Genomic DNA, 18,543 nt, shown 5'->3' with positions numbered 1-18,543 from the left:
TTTTAAATATTTTTTTAATATTTAGTGCAACTTATTGTGTGGCATATTTTAGGATTTGATGAGACTTTCTTGGTGTATATAGTTATTTTTTAAAAAGTTCAACTTTGATAAAATTTGGAAAATATTTGATTGGATTACAAGTGTTTTAACTTATTGGTAAATTTGAAGCACCAACATTGTTCAGTGGATACTTAAACGATTGTTTTGAGTCTACGCTCAAGCATAAATGATCATTTTTGCCATTTTTGTATCGAGAAATCCAAAAATTAAACATAATTATTAAAAGTCTGGAGTAAAAATAAAATATTAAATTGTAGACTGGTCCTTTTAATATAGGAAAGGGATGCATTGTGACCCTTCCATTATCATCCATCTCATATGAGCTCGTACAATTATATATCTATTGTCATGGGATTTTTATGTTGCATTTCCTTATCAATATTCTATGTTTTAGCTTATTTATTAAGAGCACGTTGGCAAGTTATGATTATGCTGTTTTTCCTCTTTTGTTAAATATATTTTTTTAAATGTTGGTAAAATCTAAAATTAGTGACAAGAATCAAGCATCAACAAACTGCATTTCAATTTCAACCAAGCCTATTATCTCCTAAGTTTAGAATTATGTGATACTAACTTTCAGATATTTCTCGATTATCAAAACAAATATATTTTGACTTAGTAATGGAAGTTCAATGCTTCATTTGAATCAAGAAAACAATATATTGCAGTATACAAAAGGTCTCCAAGTGCAAGATTTGTTACCAATAGTCTTTACAAGAACAAAATCCATCTTTAAAACAATGAAACCTATTCCTATCGCGCACAACTATCTCTCTCTTGACAATTTCTGATATTACTTTGAAAGCAGCATGACAATCTTCACAAACGCGAAGATTCTTCATTATTCTGATCGTTTCTCCTGGCTTTATGTTCATCAAACCGAAAACAAGAGCCAATTTTTCACTATGGCGATACACATATTTTTCTTTCTCATTCTCTTCTATGTCAAGTAGAACCACTGATGTATTTGGTACATATCCTTTGGACTTCATTTGTTCTAGCAGTTCATCCCATCTCTTAAAGATCTGCTCAGCCTGAGGATGGTTATCATCTCCAGCCACAAATTCGTGCGTTGTTCCTGCTATAGTAATTGAACTCCAACCTGGAGTTTTCTTTACTCCGCGATCTTTCATCAATTTCCTCACCCTTGCTGCATCTTCCCAACGCTTAGCTTCTGCATAAATGTTAGACATGATAATGTAGTATCCATCGTTAAGAGGGTCTAGGACACCTAGTTGCCTGATAGCTTCCTCAGCCATTTTCACATCCTTTTGGATTCTACATCCACCAAGAAAAGAACCCCATACAACAGCATTTGGTTTTATAGGCATGCTTGTAATGAGCTCATATGCGTCTTGAAGAAGTCCTGCTCGACTCAAGAGATCAACCATGCAACCATAATGTTCGATTTGAGGGGAAATGTTATAGTCTCTACTCATGCTAGTAAAAAGTTCGCGCCCCTTGTTGATCAACCCCATATGGCTGCATGCATGCAAGATTCCAAGAAACGTGATCTCATTAGGCATCATTCCCATTTTGATCATCTCGTTGAAGAGTTCTAAGGCTTCATCCCCGTGCCCATGGATAGCTAAACCCTGGATCATGGTTGACCATGATACAATTGTTCGTTCCTTCATTTCATCGAAAACAGCTTTTGCAGCCTCTAAGCAGCCACACTTAATGTACATGTCAATCAGAGTGTTACAAATGTGAACGTTTCTCCTGAACCCGCTCTTATTTGAATACTCATGAATCCTCCTACCCAATTCAAGTGCACCCAAATCAGCACAAGCTGCAAGAACGGCCACTACAGTCACCTCATTCGCCCTCAACCCCGTCTCTTCCATTTCTACGAAAAGTCTAATAGCCTCTTTAGCCTTCCCGCAATGAACAAAACCAGTAATCATAGCAGTCCAAGACCTTAAATTTCTCTCAGGCATTTTCTCAAACAAGTCAAACGCCCCATCAACATCACCCTTTTTCGCTAATTGGGTAATCATTATGTTCCAGGACACAACATCTCGTTGAGGCATTTTATCGAACAGAAGGTTCGCATCAGCCATTGCTCCACAAGTAGCATACAAATGAAGAAGTGCATTTAACAAAACTAAATTCGATTGAAACCCAAGTTTCTCTACATACCCATGAACAACTCTCCCACGTAAAAGATCCCGTAACCCAACACAAGCCTTAAGAACAAATGAGCAAGTGAAACAGTCAAGACTCACATTGTAACTACGCATTTGATGAAACAAGAAAATTGCATCAATTAAAGAACTACCTTCAGCAAGATTTCTCAAACAGCTATTCCATATAGAAACTTCTTGCTGTTCAACAGAGCTGAAAATCTGTTGAGCAAAGGGGAAATCGGGAGAAAGTGCGCAAATGGAAGCTACCCGAGAAAGTGGGAGTAGTGAAAGAGGTTTATTGGTTTTGATGAGAAACGCAACAGCTTGTTTGAGCTCGAATGGAGAAGTGAAATGGTGGAGAAGGGTAGTATTGGGTATTTCTGAAGTGCCATTAATGGAGTCTTTGAGTTTTGGAGAGTGAAGTGGAGATGCCAAGCAAACAGAATGCAGCATTGCCTTAGCTTCAATGTTAGCTGCTAATGAAGCATAAGCCTATAGGCTATATAGTACTCCCTCCGTTTCAAAAAGATTGGTCTGGTTTGACTTGGCATGAAGTTTAAGAAATTAAAGAAGACTTTTGAATCTTGTGGTCCTAAATTAAAGTTATGTCAAATGTACAAAATTGTCCTTAATCTTGTGGTCTTAAACATGCCACGTGGAAAGCAAAAAGTAAAATGTTACCAAAAAAGGAAAGAGGTCATTTTTTTGAAACTGACTAAAAAGGAAAGGAGGTCATTTTTTGTGAAACGGAGGGAGTAGTACTTTTTTTTGTTGTTGTTGGGCTACTTGCATTAGGATTAGACTAAATTCCGCGTCAACTTCATGTAGTTAGCGCGAAAGTGAACTCTCAATAATATTTGTAAAGATGAAAAATGACATGACAACTTTCATCTGGATACTGATGTTTTGTCCACATCAGCGCAATTGAGCGTCCCGTATAGTTATAGAGATGTTTAAAATGCTTGTTTTAATCGAGTTGAAGTGTCTAAATGAAACTTGTACGAGAGTCGGGATGAGAAAGCAGAACAGGCACAAGAATCTATGAGGCAATTCTGCATCACCACAGCTTATCCAATGATGATTTTTACTTTATATATAAATCAAGTTTGAAACATCCTCTCTTAAATTGGAAGTTCTAAAAGTATCAAACTCAAACCATGTAGTATTTTGCACATCGAAAAATCAAGAACCACAGGGCGTAAACTGCTTCGTGCTTCCTGAAGTTGGTCCTTCATACTGTATAATCCGATGTACCGAATACAGCACATAGGGGCGCTGACCATACAAAAGTTACATAATGAACAAAATTTCGCTCGACACGCAAGGGATTAGGACAAAATAAATGCTGCAAACTCATCAAACTCAAACTCATATGAAAACCAGTAACTACATTCAGAAGTTATTTGAAATGTAAAGGACAAACCGTGTGTTACAATAAAAACTATCACAAAACTCATTACAGAAACTAGTAACTACATTTAGAGTTTACATGAAATGTGAAGACCTCAATATTCAGGGATTGCAGTAAATCGATAACCTTGAGCACCTCTCCAAGAGTAATATGCAATCCGCGTCTCATAAAAACCTGCAAGTAATTATCAAGGTCAAAGCTGATCGTTGGAAGTTGCCTAATCAATTATAAATGAAAAAGTGAATATCAAACTTAAAAAGAGAACTTATTACGCAACCAGAAGCGTAGTCAGTATTAGACTCAAACAAAACAGAGAAAATATGACTTGAAGTAGAATCTATTGCTTATTGCAGAAGTTTACAACATGTAATGGACATCCCAAAAGATCGATTAAATATGACTATTTTCAAGTGCAGATCTACAATCACCTTGATATGGGGCTTCTAGCAACTACAGAGAGGACAGATACAGTAACACGTAGCTCAACCTTTTACTATCTCACCTATTTATTGTGCTGCAAATTCAGTGTACGTTACCCTGTTAACACAAACTGATAATCACGCTGTCAAATAAATGGTGCAGCCGCAAATTGATCCTGGATTTAATGAACCACTACACTCTCCTCGAGGATATCTTGAACAATTATCGACTAAAGCGTTGCAGCTTAAGCATCCAAAGCAATATAAATTGAGGTATGTTTTTGACTTACCGGGGAGAAAAGTGAGGATTCCAAGTCCAAGGAGACCATATGCCTGGGAACTCTCTCCTTCCATATGACCAGATAAGATGAAGTAGGATAGTAAGAGAAGCAGACATCCCAGAAAGAGCAGAAAAAGAGCAAGGGCAATGGACTTCCAGGGGATTCTATCCAACGATTTTGGTGAATAATCAAATCTAGGGTCAGCTCGCTTGCCAGAATTTCCATAATAGTCGTCATCTTCATCCACAGCGAGACGACTGTAATTAATATTCCGCCTAGAAGCCATACACTAGAATTCCCAGTCTTTGAATATGAATAGAAGTCTGCAAATTTTGTCAGATGATCACCCTGAATAAGGTAGCTCAAAAGAACACCAACAATTACGAACACAAGGATCGGACTACCAGAATATATAATAAGTTGGCAAAGTAAGCTGGAGTTCAAAAATAAATACCATCTTAGGTATAGAGGATAACTTTAAAGATTAGTTCGATAAACACATATAACAAAAAGGCGAAACACTACTTCAGTCGACCCTGTTACAAAAGTATATTAATACATATCACATTTTTCATGTATTGCAACACATGAGTGTTGATAACTTTTCCTGACTTTTAATCTGTCGCTAACACACTAACGACATTGCTGCTCTAATTATTAGAGAAATACAAAAAAAATAGTATCACTTCTGGAATGTTTTTTGTTTATAAGGCTTACAAAAGTGTCTTGGAATGATATTTTTGCGTCAGCATTTTAGTGGTTTCAGCAATCAGTGTATCCCAAATCTCAACAAACAAACCAAAACATCAAATGTCTTCTTTGGCCAGATCCTCATACTGAAGCATCATCAAATTCTAAATGCCCAAATCAGGATTTAGTGAGACCTTTACATCGCTTCTACTTGGCGCTTATAATTTGAAAAGTATATGAGATTCATAAAACTCATAGACCATTTTGTAAAGCTCTACAGGTGGCACATTCTTATAAATTTGATATTCAAAGCACTAAATTAAGCGAGTATCACACCAATTCTATCATAGACAGCCCTTTTCTGAATTGTATCATAAGGAAAACTTTTCAAATAGCACTGTCCTGATCTCCTTGCTTTTTTTTGTGAAATTTGCTGGAAAGGCTAAGACGACCTTCTAACAGTGAAGAATTGTCCCTTATTAACTTTGAGGCACTTGTAAAGAGAACACTTTTTTTCTTTAGAGAAAAAAAGAAAAATGGTGTCAATCAGAAAAACAATGGTCAAGAGAACACTTTTATTTGGTAAGATGCCAATCCGAATTAACCTGGTGAAACATATGCCATCCAGAGGATCTCTACATGTATAGTCGACTGTCTCAGTTGAGTGACACTATCGCTTTTCCTCTGTTCCGAAATACATTTTGCAATAAATCAACAGCATCTGCATCCCCTAGACACTATATATAGTGATAGAATTTTACTTAACAAAGAATAGAACCTCTGGAGAGTCGTCTTTGCCCAAGTGTGAACGGCAGACGACTGACTTTGGAAGCGGAACAGAACCTATTTCCACTCTTCCGGATTCTTATTGAGCATAGCAAAATCAAGGTTGAAGATAAAGTCAGCAAAGTTTCCAAGGTGTTCTACCTTTGCACAGTCTCGGTCGCATGAATGTGTAGATCAAGGTAAGGGCAAGGTTTGCATACATCCTATAATTGTGCTTCGAATTCTTCTTTTCTTTTAAGCTAAATCTCTATTGGAAACAACTTCTTTACCGCATAAAGGTAGGGGCAATATTTGCATAAATCCTACCTTCCCCAGATCCCACTTGTGGAATTGCACCGGGTATTCGTTGTTGTTTGGACTATCAAATGTTTCATAATTCTTAAGTGGCTTTTTAAATCAGGTAAATTCTTTTGAGTGTTTTCTAAGGAACATCAAAATCAAACAATCAGAAATTCCAGATGCCATTTCTTTCTATCAAGTAAAAAAATCAATTTTTTTCCATCCATGAAGGCCAAACCAATATCAATACTCATCAGAAATCAAATCACATACGAATCCAACTCAATCAATAAGCCTACAGGCTACACCTACCAAAAACAGGATGCATTATCATTCAAAAACTTATAAATCAATAAAACATTCTGCTAATTCGAAAAACTTCACACTAACCTTGAAGAGAAAGAAAGCACAAATTCACTGAACAAGGTGACCGGAACACCGACGGAAGCTTACCGGCGACGATTACAGTAGACCCGAAAAATCGCGCCCAATTTTGACCCGATACTGCAATTTCTCTTTGATCCTTAGTATAATTTTCTTGTCGATTCTAATGCTACTAAATAATTATTCAATTTCACATTTATCCTAATAATATATAAAGTACTAAAAATTCTTCTAATAAACATTCTTTCTATATACAAAACCAAGTATTTACACTTTTCATATCATGATAAAAATACAACATAAATTAGGGATGCTTTTCTGATTCAGCTCATTTTTAAATATATCAATTTAGTTTATAAGCTATTTATAAATATGTTAAATCATTAAGATATCAATTATTAATTGTTGATGATTTAATTATTAATTTACAAGTCATTTTAAAATGTTATTATTAGATAATTCTTGTATAAATATGTATTTTTAAATGACATAATACATAAACGTGTTTTTTAATTTGATGTTATTTGACATTTATACCCTTCAACTTTAGGTGTGTATAAGTATACACTTAAACTTATATACGATTGAGCAAGTAGACATACATATCCTACTTGGTATCTTACGTTACAATTCATGTCCTACACAACATTCAATATGGTGTTCTCCATGTAATACGTGTATCTACTTGTTCAAATTTATACAAGTTTCAGTGTCTATTTATACATATCCAAATCAGAGAGTGTATATGTCAGCTAAAATCAAATTAAAAAGCATATTTATATATTATATCTTTTAAGAAAAATATAAGTACTCTATCTTAAAGTAACTTGCAATCATTTGTGTTTTTCTCGTAATGATTTCAATTGTGCATGCTCCTATTTGGGTACATGTGAATCTAATTCTGTAATTTCTCCGTTCTCATTGTCACCATGAGCACCGGCGTTTCGAGAATTATAATTCCGAGCAATGTTCGGAAAACGATTGACGATATAAAGGAGATCGCCGCCGGCAAGCACACCGATGAAGACATCTACGCGATGCTTAAGGAATGCAATATGGATCCCAATGATACCGCTCAGAAGCTTTTATATCTCGGTAATTGTTACCTTAATCACCAATTTATATAATTATTTAGCTTGTTTAGCGATACAATAGTAGTTAACAACCATCCAAACAAAGCTTGATTTGATGTTTGTGCTTTCACAACATTTTGATTTTGATTTGATGCTTGTATGTTTCACAAACTTTTTTCATATTATAATCATGGTGTTTGGGCTAGCTTGCACGCAACTCAGACTAATTTCATGGGATATCTTTCATCTCCCACTAGCAACAACAGGTACCAGATAACTTTGTTAACCAAGGCGATGTAACTTTGTCTACCAAGGCGGATAGAAAAAAATCATTTTATAATTTTGTGAATATCTGGTCAATTTTGCTAATTGTGGTTTCACCGGTATACACATGGTACTGCAGGAAGAATAAGAAGCAAATACTTCTAATTGTTTTTGTTTTCTTTCCTTTTTATGCTTTAGAGTAGGGTACTTCGTCTATGCTTAGAACTCATGTCAGTATATGTTTATATGGAAACTAGGAGTATATTTTGTTCTACCATTCTTGAAATCCCTGTTGGTTGTTGATTCCATATCTGCCTCTTTGATGCCTATCTCGTTACATAGTTTGGCGATTTCTATGGAACATATTATCTAAGTTTCATAATCCGTCATGAATTCATGTAATTGCTGAGCCTATTACATTATTGTTTTCTTCACTTGAGCAAACACTATCTAATTCTGCAGATACTTTTCATGAGGTGAAAAAGAAACGAGACAGAAAGAAAACAGTAAGCATTTCTCTTAATGATTATGTTGATTCAAACTAGGATTATTCAGGGGACACAGCTAGTAATATGGGGATAGTCGTTATAGATATTATTACAAAAAATTCACTTAGCTTGATCATTCATTTTTCCACCATCTGTTTATCACAGAAAGCCAGCAGCCAAACTTCTGACGATTACAGGTGGATGTCAGGCATGCAGAGAAGGGCTAGGGATGGTCGTGAGATAATTTCTGCAAATTACATCACTGATAGTAAATATGGGACTTCAACCTGGGGTAAGAGTTACTGTCATAATGTGGTCTTGATCTTGATCGATTAATCACCTAGTTTTCTTGAGTATCCAGAATGTTGGGTATTAGTTTTACTATTTTGAGTCTTTGAGCATACATTTCAAGAATAATTGAGCAACTTTCATGAGCAAAGAAAAGAGTCCTCCTCCTTAGTAGTTGGATGCTGGCTGGTCCACTCCTGCCTTCATGTGCAATATTTTGATATATGCACTGTTTCTTATCATTTATTTAACATGGCATCTGTTGGAATTCGGAAGAGTGTTTCATATTGATAGAGGGAGATGTATTTCCTGTATTTATGGCTTGCAATGTGAAATTACCCTCTTTCTTTATTGTCGACAGATGCCAATGGCAGAAGATACATTAAGAAAGAAAATGGAGTCAATAGTTCGAAGGATAGAATTTCTAAGGCCTCCATGCCACCTGCACGTAAAACAGAAGATGCTAGTATACATCCTAGCAAAGAATTTGCTGTTGAGGTTGCTGGAGATGATCCTAGTCATGTCAGTAGGGTTACTTCATTTGTTAATGTAAATAAGTTGGCAAAAGTTTCAACTGTACCTCCTAATTTAATAAATCATCATCTGAACTTGGATCCTGGCCCCACTCCTACCCCCACCCCCACCTTTGCACCTGGAACCAGATTTAAAGATAAAGTTTTCATATCGATACCTAATGAGCTTGTGAAAAGCACAACTTCAGCATCAGTTTCTGGTGTCTACTCTTCTTCATCGGATCCTGTGCTAGTGCCAGCCTTGAACCCACGAAATCCAGGAACAGTTGGTACGATAAAACGTGAGATAGGTGGCCAGCGCACTGTTACCGACTACACTGTGTCTCCTGCGAATAAGAGAACATCAGATGCTTGTCAAGATGCTCCCCAAAATACTAATGCAGTCACTAGAACTGTAAACTACATAAACACAACAGGGCCAAAAGAATCCTGGGGAGTTTCAGTCACTGCCATACAACCAGTTGCAAATCATGAAAGTCAGCATTCCAAACAAGTTAAAGGTCATTCAGGAGGTACCACTTCGATTTATATCGACTCTCCTTTAATTGTTTTTATCTTTTCTGAAAGTCTGAATTTAAGGGGGATACAACCTCCTCAATTAAGTAATGTGGATGGATTTCTTGTAAACTATTTCAGTTACTCATTGCTCAATGTCAAAGGCCAAAGTATTATTGTTAATGTGGTTTTCGAGATATACATGAGAAAAATAGCTGGCTCTATCTTACAAGTGCATTTCACTGCGACCAATTCATGAAGTGGATAACTGCTTACATGCTTTCTCGTCTGTTCAATCATTGAATTTGGTTGGCTTTCTAGAAAATCAGATATTTGTAGCATAACCATCATGAGCTTACCATGTGTTGCTTTTGAGGAGGAGAGAAAGGAAAACTCTTGTGATTCTCACTTTCTTCTTTTACTTTTCCTTTCTTGGTAATCTCACTTTATCATAATCTTGATGCAGTATTGCCATCTCAGGCAGCAGCTGTTGCAAAGGGAGAAAATTTACCATCAGTTTCTAAACCAAATTCTTCTGTGGAACAAGCAGTTCCACAGCTTGACATGAAGTTAGAGAAGTTAAATGTCTCTGCCCGTTGTCAACCTGTTATTTTTCCGAATAATCTTCAAGTACCTGAATCTTTTAGGAGTGGATTGACTTTCGGTAGTTTGGATCCTCAATTGGATCAAAGCATAAGCTGTGGCAAAGACTCAATGCCTGTGGAGACTGTTCCAGCTAATGATACTACTTCCATGGAACCTGGGAGGTAGGTAACGGAGTGACATGTCATGTCTTGTATTCATTTGTGATTTTATATATCTAAATGTATCTCTACTGAATCATTTTTGCTGATTCGTTGTTGTCTGTGAGCATGTCAATATATTTTTGCAATCATGTATAACATTTTGATGAAGATTCCATGACCAAATTGCCTCTGGACTGTCGAGTTTTTTTCGTAGCTTATAGTAACATTAGGATGGCCATGTCATTATGCTTATCCTGATCTAATCTGTAACACAGTAACTGTTTATTGGGTAATCTTTTCTTTATATATTATACTTGGCCTCTCATCACCATATAAAACTAACTGCAGCTACGAAGATGCATCTTCAGCAGCTCAGAGAGGTGATTATCCTGACAATCTGCTGTCGCACCAACATGGATCTGAAAATATATCACCTTTTGAAGTATCTGGTGCTTCTCCAGTGTATGATCCGTCAAAGTCAGAGAAATGTCCACCTTCTGCAGGTTCACAATTGCCACTTCTCCAGACTCCTCCTGATTATAGCTTGGGTTTTGTACCACCCATGCTTGGGCCCCATCTTGTGTGTATTGAGGGACCAGAACAGCAGGCATGTCATTGTGTCCCTAAAACATCTCTACTTCCCATATTTCATTCGAAAGGCTTTCTTTTCCCTTGGTCCAGTCTGTGCTGTCAAAATGAATATTTAGTCAGTTTCCTCTTACATAAGACAATGCTAACTGTGTAAACAATTTGAATGGGAAGATCTTGTAGTATTGGCTATTGAAGGATTACTTTAAGATAGAACAAGTTTGGCATAATTTCTAGGCTCACTTGCAGATTAGTTGCTTATTTGGTATTTCTTTCTACAATATCTGAGCTGAACCATGAAACACTCAGAGTAGACATCATCTCCTGAGTGGAAGTGCTTTCTTTGTGTTGGCCAACAGTCCACTAAAACTATATCCTGTGTATATCCATGGTAAAACACTTACTCAGTGCTTTCCTTTATATCAAACAAAGAGATGGATATGAACATAAAGCTCTTAATGCATTAAGTTTCCATTAGCAGAGTGATCATTGGCAAACCAGTGAGTTTTGAAACAAACCAATCTTTCTGACCAATTACCTCTGTCAGAGCAGACAAGAACTGGCTTGCAAATAATTTTTTATATTTCTCACTCCCCCAATGTTTTCTTCCCCAAGGACCCCAACCAAGATACACATATATGTATATATGGGACGTTGAACCTTACCTTCTTTCATTTGCTGGAGATTCTTGTGACATTACTTGTAGAAGAATGTTGTCTTTGCTTAAAATTGAAGGTATTTGACATATCGAATTAAATTTTGTCTATTTGGTGCTTGTTGGCTCTTGAATTATGTGGCTTATCTTACTTCCCTTCCAACATCACCCACTATGTCGTCTCTTTTTTGTGTCTGTTCTTTTTGGTCTGACTAAGGTTTTATAAATCTATGGCCTGCTGCAGGGTGGGAATTCTCAAGCTCCTTCAACATTGGGCTCTAATCAACCTGTGGCTCAACCCATAGGCCTTGGGCAGAGTTCTGTCAGCGTTCCTTCACATTTGTTTCCTTTAGTACGCCAACCATTTCCTCCTAATTATATGCCGTATAACCCTTACATTCCCCACCTTTACATGCCACAGAGTGCCCACCAGTTTTTGGGCCCGAGTGGATTCCCTCAGCAGCCTTCTCCTGCCAACTTTTATATGTCACCATCAGTTACTGCTGCTGGTGTCAAATTACCACTTCAATCCCTATACAAACCAGCAGCTATTGCTGGAAACACGAACCACTTTGGCATCCCTACTGGCTACAGTTCATATGGGTCATCAACTGTCTCATACAGTGGAACTCCAGCTCTAGTTTGTTCTGCTAGCAATGAAAATCTCACTACACCTGATCTGAAAGAAAAGAATGTCTATTCCATGCACAAGCAGGTTTGGTTTTTTATCCCCGTTTTCCTTTTCTAACTAATCTCCTTCCTACTTTTGGTTGATTTGAATGTGGCATCATAAAGCATGTATCGGTTTCTGTCCAATTCTGATATTGAGATATCACCTAATCTTTTCGTGCAGAATGAAGGTTCCCATTACAGAAACTCTGCACCTGGACGTGATCAATCAATGCTTCAGACCAATTATTTTTACAACATCCCTCAGGACCAGCACGTTGCTGTTGCACCAGCACATTCTTCCAATAACTCTTATCTTGGAATTAATGCATCTCAGACAATAGTTGCACAATCTAATGCTCAACCCCTAGCCCAGCAACCTCAAACTGTTGCCAGATCAGGTGATTCTGGCCTTCCTACATCTGGTGCTTTTCAACAACCTCAAGCTAATATTCATTGGAATAACAAATTGCTGAATAGAGAAAACGTCTAAGAATAAAGACCATAGATATGTTTACTGTTTACATCACCCAAGTATGTAGTATAGACATTACTGATAGATCAAAGCCGTTCCCTTAAGTGTACATTAGATGTGGCTAGAAACTAGGCACTCTCAGTGAGATTATGTTGGAATGTTGGCTTCTCAACCTTTCGTTCTAAGATAAAGTTTCTTGCTTTTGATAGTTAGCCATTAGCTTTCCTCAATTCCCTGATCTTTTCTAGGCTGGAGAAGTTTTTGATGTTTGAGTGGAGCTGGTGAAGATACCAATTCTTTCCATTTCTCTTTCTAGCTTGTATATCAACTTTTGACAGCAAAAAGATACTATTACATCTTGAAAGGCTTGACATTTGCCCTTTGGTCACTATAAAGATAAACCCATGAGCTATTGTCCTTCTTGAATGTGTGTGTGTGTTTTTTTTTTTTTTGTTCCAACAAACCTTTAGTGCAATATCCTATGATGTGTTACAATATCTGGCAAGGTTTTTTGCTAGTACAAAAAGCATGGAGTATGTATTAGGGGCACGTTACGGATTCATTATCCACCAAGTTTAGCCTCTGATGATTTCTTGGTAATCAAATAATGAAGATTATAATGTTGCGATGGGAAATCCCGAGTACAACAAGAGCAAGTCTCAATATCATCAAGATATTGCAGCACTATTATCACTCGGCAATGGATTCCACAAAAAGTTGATAGGTAGATAATGTGTGTGTTACTAGAACATTACAGCATAAAATGAAACGTAAGTGTTCATAACATTCATCTTAAATAACCAATCAACCCCAACTGTTCTACCCTACACTTTATGATGAGTTTTTGGATAATTTCTTTTCTAGAAGATCATTTTCCCTCCTGATAGTATCAAGATCTGCTTTCATCTTGTCAATATCAACACTTCGAGACACCATAGTTGCAAGTTTGCCTTCATAATCAGTTTGGGTGTTTTTTTTTTTTTTGTTCCAACAAACCTTTAGTGCAATATCCTATGATGTGTTACAATATCTGGCAAGGTTTTTTGCTAGTACAAAAAGCATGGAGTATGTATTAGGGGCACGTTACGGATTCATTATCCACCAAGTTTAGCCTCTGATGATTTCTTGGTAATCAAATAATGAAGATTATAATGTTGCGATGGGAAATCCCGAGTACAACAAGAGCAAGTCTCAATATCATCAAGATATTGCAGCACTATTATCACTCGGCAATGGATTCCACAAAAAGTTGATAGGTAGATAATGTGTGTGTTACTAGAACATTACAGCATAAAATGAAACGTAAGTGTTCATAACATTCATCTTAAATAACCAATCAACCCCAACTGTTCTACCCTACACTTTATGATGAGTTTTTGGATAATTTCTTTTCTAGAAGATCATTTTCCCTCCTGATAGTATCAAGATCTGCTTTCATCTTGTCAATATCAACACTTCGAGACACCATAGTTGCAAGTTTGCCTTCATAATCAGACACTTCTCGTCGAGTTCTATCTGTTGCAAGAAGATTTTCAGCTATTTGTTCAAAGCTGTCATGGATGTTAGTCAGTATCCTGTAAGCTTGTTGTCCCACTTGGTCTTTTTTTGCCTCCCTTGTAAAAGATAAGACAACTTACATCAGAACAATCTACACTCTCCTGAAGATGTTAAATTCGAGGTCACCAGAATATCAAAAGATTGTACCTGAACACCGTCTCATCCACCACTGCATGAGTTCGATTAAGCCGTTCTTGGACAGAGTTGCTCTCCAACTGAAGCTCCCTTGTTTCTTTTAATATTCTTTCTATGTCAACATCCTGCTTCCGGCTGTTTTTGGTGATCTCTTCAACACGCTGAATGTAGGTTCTCCTAGGTTGCAGTTTGGGCTGCTTCTCAGCCTTGGCTGAGAGTTCAATGAGTTTGTCCTCTCTGCAGAGTGACACATAGCAAACATTCAGACAAAGCTACCAAGTTGATTAAATTTCTCTACATGCTTAGAGAAATGAGTTACTCTGTAACCAAAATAACATTTTTCAAGGTATATGAACAAGGCTTTAAGCGGCATTAAAAGCTCTCATATACAAATAGGCCCACGCTACTTGACCTCTTTCCATAATGAGTAATGAAAATTCTTAAATGTCCAACAATGGTACAGTTTCTTCTCTCAATTTCGCTCTTGGCTCAACTACGTAATTGAATAAACGACGGATATTTTGCATGACCTAATAAAAGATGGTACCTTCTTTTCTTTTCGGTTAATATATACTCCAGCTTCAACTCAATCTCTTCCACCTTTTTATATTTTACATAGGTCTCTGGTTCTGTTGCTCTTAACTTTTCCTCAAGAGAAACCTTCTGCTGCTCAAGGGCCTTGCTTCTATCAATGCTGTACGAGATTTTAAAAACGCTTAACAATTGATATCATCCAAGTTTCAATAGGGAAAATATAAGTAAATATGTTCAAAATATAGAAACATCATTATCCTACCAGCGACTCTCCATTTCAACAATTTTGCCCCTTTTCACTTCCACCTGATCGTTTAGCTGATTCACATAAAAGTCACTGGGATGGTTGTGATCAGAAGCCATTTCCACTGCTGCTTTCAACAAATCAATTTTTTCTTGCAGTTCTTTTAATTGAACCGAGCTTGAGACTGAATTCTCCACAAGCCTTTCCTTTTGATCTTGTAAAGTTTCCGTCTTGCAGTTTGTCTGCAATATGGCGCGAATTTAGAAGATAAGACGACATGTTGGAGGCATTCTGAATGCCTAACTACCAAATCAAATAGTATCATTGTTTGTTCCCTATTTCTGTTATCTTCATATGCTCCAATTCAAAAATCATTGGCTTGGTCTGCTCTATTGGACAACTAGCTCAAAGCCTAAAAGGTCTACCACAATATACTAAAGATGCAATGCAATCCACCTATAATTAAGTACCTGAGGCAAACACACGCATGGTGAAGTTGATTGTTGTCCTTGTCCATACTCAAAATTATGCTCACCGTCTCTCAAAGAGCTCCTCCTCACGCCCTCCACCAAATCTAGGACGTCTTGTTCACCACTTGATGTCTCATTGCTAGAGTCAGCTCCACCTTCTATAGGTATATCAACACCATTATAGAACTCTTCCATCTTATTCGGAATAAGATCAGATTCCTTTGATGCCTCTGGTGTTTGTGTCATCCTCATCAATGGATCCCACTGTCTCTCCAAAAGCCCCTTACGTGGCAGCAGTCCTGCATCATCAAGCTTTTCTTCTGGAGTCTTAAGAACTCTTTTAGATTCTCCAACTACATCTTTTCGAGCTTCAACATCAGATAGCCTCCCAACCAAGAACCGTATCAACTCGTACAAGTCCTCTTCCGATGGATAAAGGAACTGCCTAAGCAATAAACACAAAATGCTTTCTCTAAGCACAAATCTAACAAACACATGAAGCAATCTAGAATTAATGCAAATCAAAATCAATTAATTCCGCATCGAGCTGCATCACCTACTACGAGCGCGTATAATTTGACACAGGAAAAAAATAATTAGTAAGAAATTCGGTTTCGTCTGCAAAATCAGCTTCGAAACGTGCAGAACGCTGCAAAACGACGACATATTTCGACATAGATCAAAAGAAGAAGAAAACAATGGAGAGGTATATATAACAGTAGTAAGTAAAACCTTGTGAAAGCTGATATCTCCGACGAAACCTATGGATTTGAAAGCGGAGGCAAGCTCCGAGCAGAGCTTTGAGCGGTCCGCAACTGAATTCTCCGGCAAGGAAGCGGGAATCGACGAGTTTTGGCGGTCGATGAGGTGCAATGCCTGGGAGGATATGGAGAATAACGTCGCCGTCGTGAGATCTTTCACCGATGATACACCGGGAGGAATCGTCACACCGGAGCCGGCGATGGAGTTCAGTAGAATATCTTGCGATTCTTCCATTTCTCCTCTGAAGATTTTGACAGGGGTTTAGATCCCTTTATTATTCCATTAATATACTTTGTATTTTAATAATTTTATTGGAAGTTTTAATAATTTAATAACTTAATATATTCACAAGGTAAAATTGGTGATAAATTTGAAAAAGAAAAAAGTTGTTTTAGATTATTTGTATGAGTAATTGTTGATAAATCATACCAAATAACAAAGATGTTATTAAATCATAACAAACAATATAGATTTATACAAAATTATAATTCACAAAAATAACGATACATTATAAAACGACAGGTAAAAATCATCCAAACAAGTTGTTAGAGCAGGAGGTAATAACTTATTAGTACAATAATTACATATTCCCTTTCATTTGGCATCCTATGAAAAATTTGACAATATTATTATTTTTATTTTATATTAGAAATCATCTATTTTTTCCTATAATATTTGCCTATCAATATTATTTCATCCAGTAACTCCCTTATATTTATCTAAGTTGATTGGACTCTATAAAAATGTTGTTGCTCGTGTTGGATTCATTAAAACCACACCATTTTTTAAGGATCCGACAAGCCTCCAGTAACATTTTTGAAGAGTCGGTGCAACATAGATCTGAATGATAAAATAGTTTGTTTTTAAGTTGTTTACATTTTCATTCCTTATAGTTTCAAATATTATTAGAAGTCTAATAATAATCATATATTATTATAAGTGGGAAGCTTCAAAAGTGAAAAGTTAGATTACCATTTTATCTCTACACTAAATCAAATATTTAATTAATTAAATAATAAATAGTAAAATTTAAATTAACTAAGACTAAATACACGTTCTAGGGTGAGTTAATAATCAAACATCTAATTAATTTAATAGTAAATAGTAAAATTAAAATTACCTCAAAGGTTTATAGTAAAATTTTAAAAGTTTGAAGACTTAATTACACATTTTAGGTACGTTACATAAGAAGTTTAACAGTAGTATTTCTAGGTTTACTTGCATTTCTATATTAATGCTCCACATTTTTTAAAGGTGTGCAGTTTTTTTTAATCATCTGCTTCTTTCTAAAGTAAATTTTCTATCCCAACGTTCTCAAGGCTGAATTCTAGGAGTAAGAATTAAAGGAAATTTTTGACGAAGAAAGAGAAAAATTATCAAGTGATTTGACACTTTTCTCTACTTATATGAAGTATAGATTAAACATTATCCATAAATGATATTAGCAGAAGAAACTCAAAGGACTAAGCAAATACTTCAATGCTTGGAATGTGAAAAGATATATTTTTAGATAATATCAATTGTACATGTATGTATTGCCTAGAATAATTACTGGTATATGAAAAGACCCCCCATTTACCAGATTAATGCTACTGATTTTATTTATTTGATTTATTACTAAGGTATTAAAAGTGTATTATTATATATGTGAATTAATATTAAATTAATAATTAATGAGATGGTTTGTAATTACCTTATTTTTTACTAATTACAATGATTTATATTTTTCATCTTCTTATCCATTCAAACTAGACTAGATTCCACGTTCAGAGCAGTAATTAGTGGCAATGTTAATTCTCTTACTTAGTCTAATTATGATTTGTATTTTTCATCTTCCCATCTATATATTAAAAGACTATTATTTAGAACTGAAAATAGAATTTGAACAGACATTTTCACTACTATTTAAGAACTGGATGATAACCATTGAAAAATGAAAGAAACTCATGTCATTCAACTTGAGAAGAGGATAATCAAAAAAACTATTGCATCTATATATGATAGGCAAAAAAGACCGGAAGAAAAGGTATAAAGGAGTAAATAGAATACATGGGAGAAGACTTCTTTTTAGATATGCCTAAGTCCTCATATCTCTTTCGGTTCTCCATTAGGAAGATTATTGTTTTTT

At 36.0% G+C, this 18,543-nt stretch overlaps 4 protein-coding genes across 6 annotated transcripts; 1 reads left to right on the top strand and 3 right to left on the bottom strand.

The window, feature by feature from the left end:
- Positions 1-702: 702 nt before the first annotated feature.
- Positions 703-2,679, bottom strand: LOC107060345 (pentatricopeptide repeat-containing protein At5g66520-like). Its single transcript, XM_015308159.1, has one exon. The coding sequence runs from the start codon at positions 2,640-2,642 to the stop codon at positions 759-761; it is 1,884 nt and encodes a 627-aa protein (XP_015163645.1). The 5' UTR covers positions 2,643-2,679; the 3' UTR covers positions 703-758.
- Positions 2,680-3,528: 849 nt separating this feature from the next.
- Positions 3,529-6,644, bottom strand: LOC102606185 (transmembrane protein 230). 2 transcript variants are annotated; one of them, XM_015308158.1, is made up of 3 exons: positions 6,509-6,644; positions 4,310-4,623; positions 3,529-3,774 (listed from the first exon to the last, which is right to left on the bottom strand). In XM_015308158.1, the coding sequence occupies exons 2-3, from the start codon at positions 4,584-4,586 to the stop codon at positions 3,695-3,697; spliced, it is 357 nt and encodes a 118-aa protein (XP_015163644.1). In that variant the 5' UTR covers positions 4,587-4,623; positions 6,509-6,644; the 3' UTR covers positions 3,529-3,694. The 2 variants fall into 2 exon arrangements, with proteins under 2 accessions (XP_015163644.1, XP_006346117.1); XM_006346055.2 differs by having other exon boundaries at positions 6,446-6,643.
- A 611-nt stretch (positions 6,645-7,255) lies between these two features.
- On the top strand, positions 7,256-13,085 carry LOC102592558 (uncharacterized). Its single transcript, XM_015308097.1, has 8 exons — positions 7,256-7,534; positions 8,239-8,282; positions 8,430-8,556; positions 8,914-9,597; positions 10,047-10,347; positions 10,675-11,032; positions 11,814-12,284; positions 12,423-13,085. The coding sequence occupies exons 1-8, from the start codon at positions 7,369-7,371 to the stop codon at positions 12,729-12,731; spliced, it is 2,460 nt and encodes an 819-aa protein (XP_015163583.1). The 5' UTR covers positions 7,256-7,368; the 3' UTR covers positions 12,732-13,085.
- Positions 13,086-13,348: 263 nt separating this feature from the next.
- Positions 13,349-16,677, bottom strand: LOC102605847 (coiled-coil domain-containing protein 22 homolog). Of its 2 annotated transcripts, XM_015308156.1 has the most exons (7): positions 16,386-16,677; positions 15,654-16,094; positions 15,202-15,425; positions 14,953-15,099; positions 14,418-14,642; positions 14,196-14,326; positions 13,349-13,663 (listed from the first exon to the last, which is right to left on the bottom strand). In XM_015308156.1, exons 1-7 carry the CDS (start codon positions 16,647-16,649, stop codon positions 13,545-13,547), a joined length of 1,551 nt encoding a protein of 516 aa, XP_015163642.1. In that variant the 5' UTR covers positions 16,650-16,677; the 3' UTR covers positions 13,349-13,544. The 2 variants fall into 2 exon arrangements, with proteins under 2 accessions (XP_015163642.1, XP_006346116.1); XM_006346054.2 differs by lacking the exon at positions 13,349-13,663 and having other exon boundaries at positions 13,881-14,326.
- Positions 16,678-18,543: the final 1,866 nt, after the last annotated feature.

Source organism: Solanum tuberosum, unplaced genomic scaffold (assembly GCF_000226075.1).
Source record: "Solanum tuberosum cultivar DM 1-3 516 R44 unplaced genomic scaffold, SolTub_3.0 scf00076, whole genome shotgun sequence".
NCBI classification, from domain to species: Eukaryota; Viridiplantae; Streptophyta; class Magnoliopsida; order Solanales; family Solanaceae; genus Solanum; species Solanum tuberosum.
The sequence above is the reverse complement of the archived record's forward strand: the minus strand, read 5'-3'. Positions and strand labels throughout refer to the sequence as shown.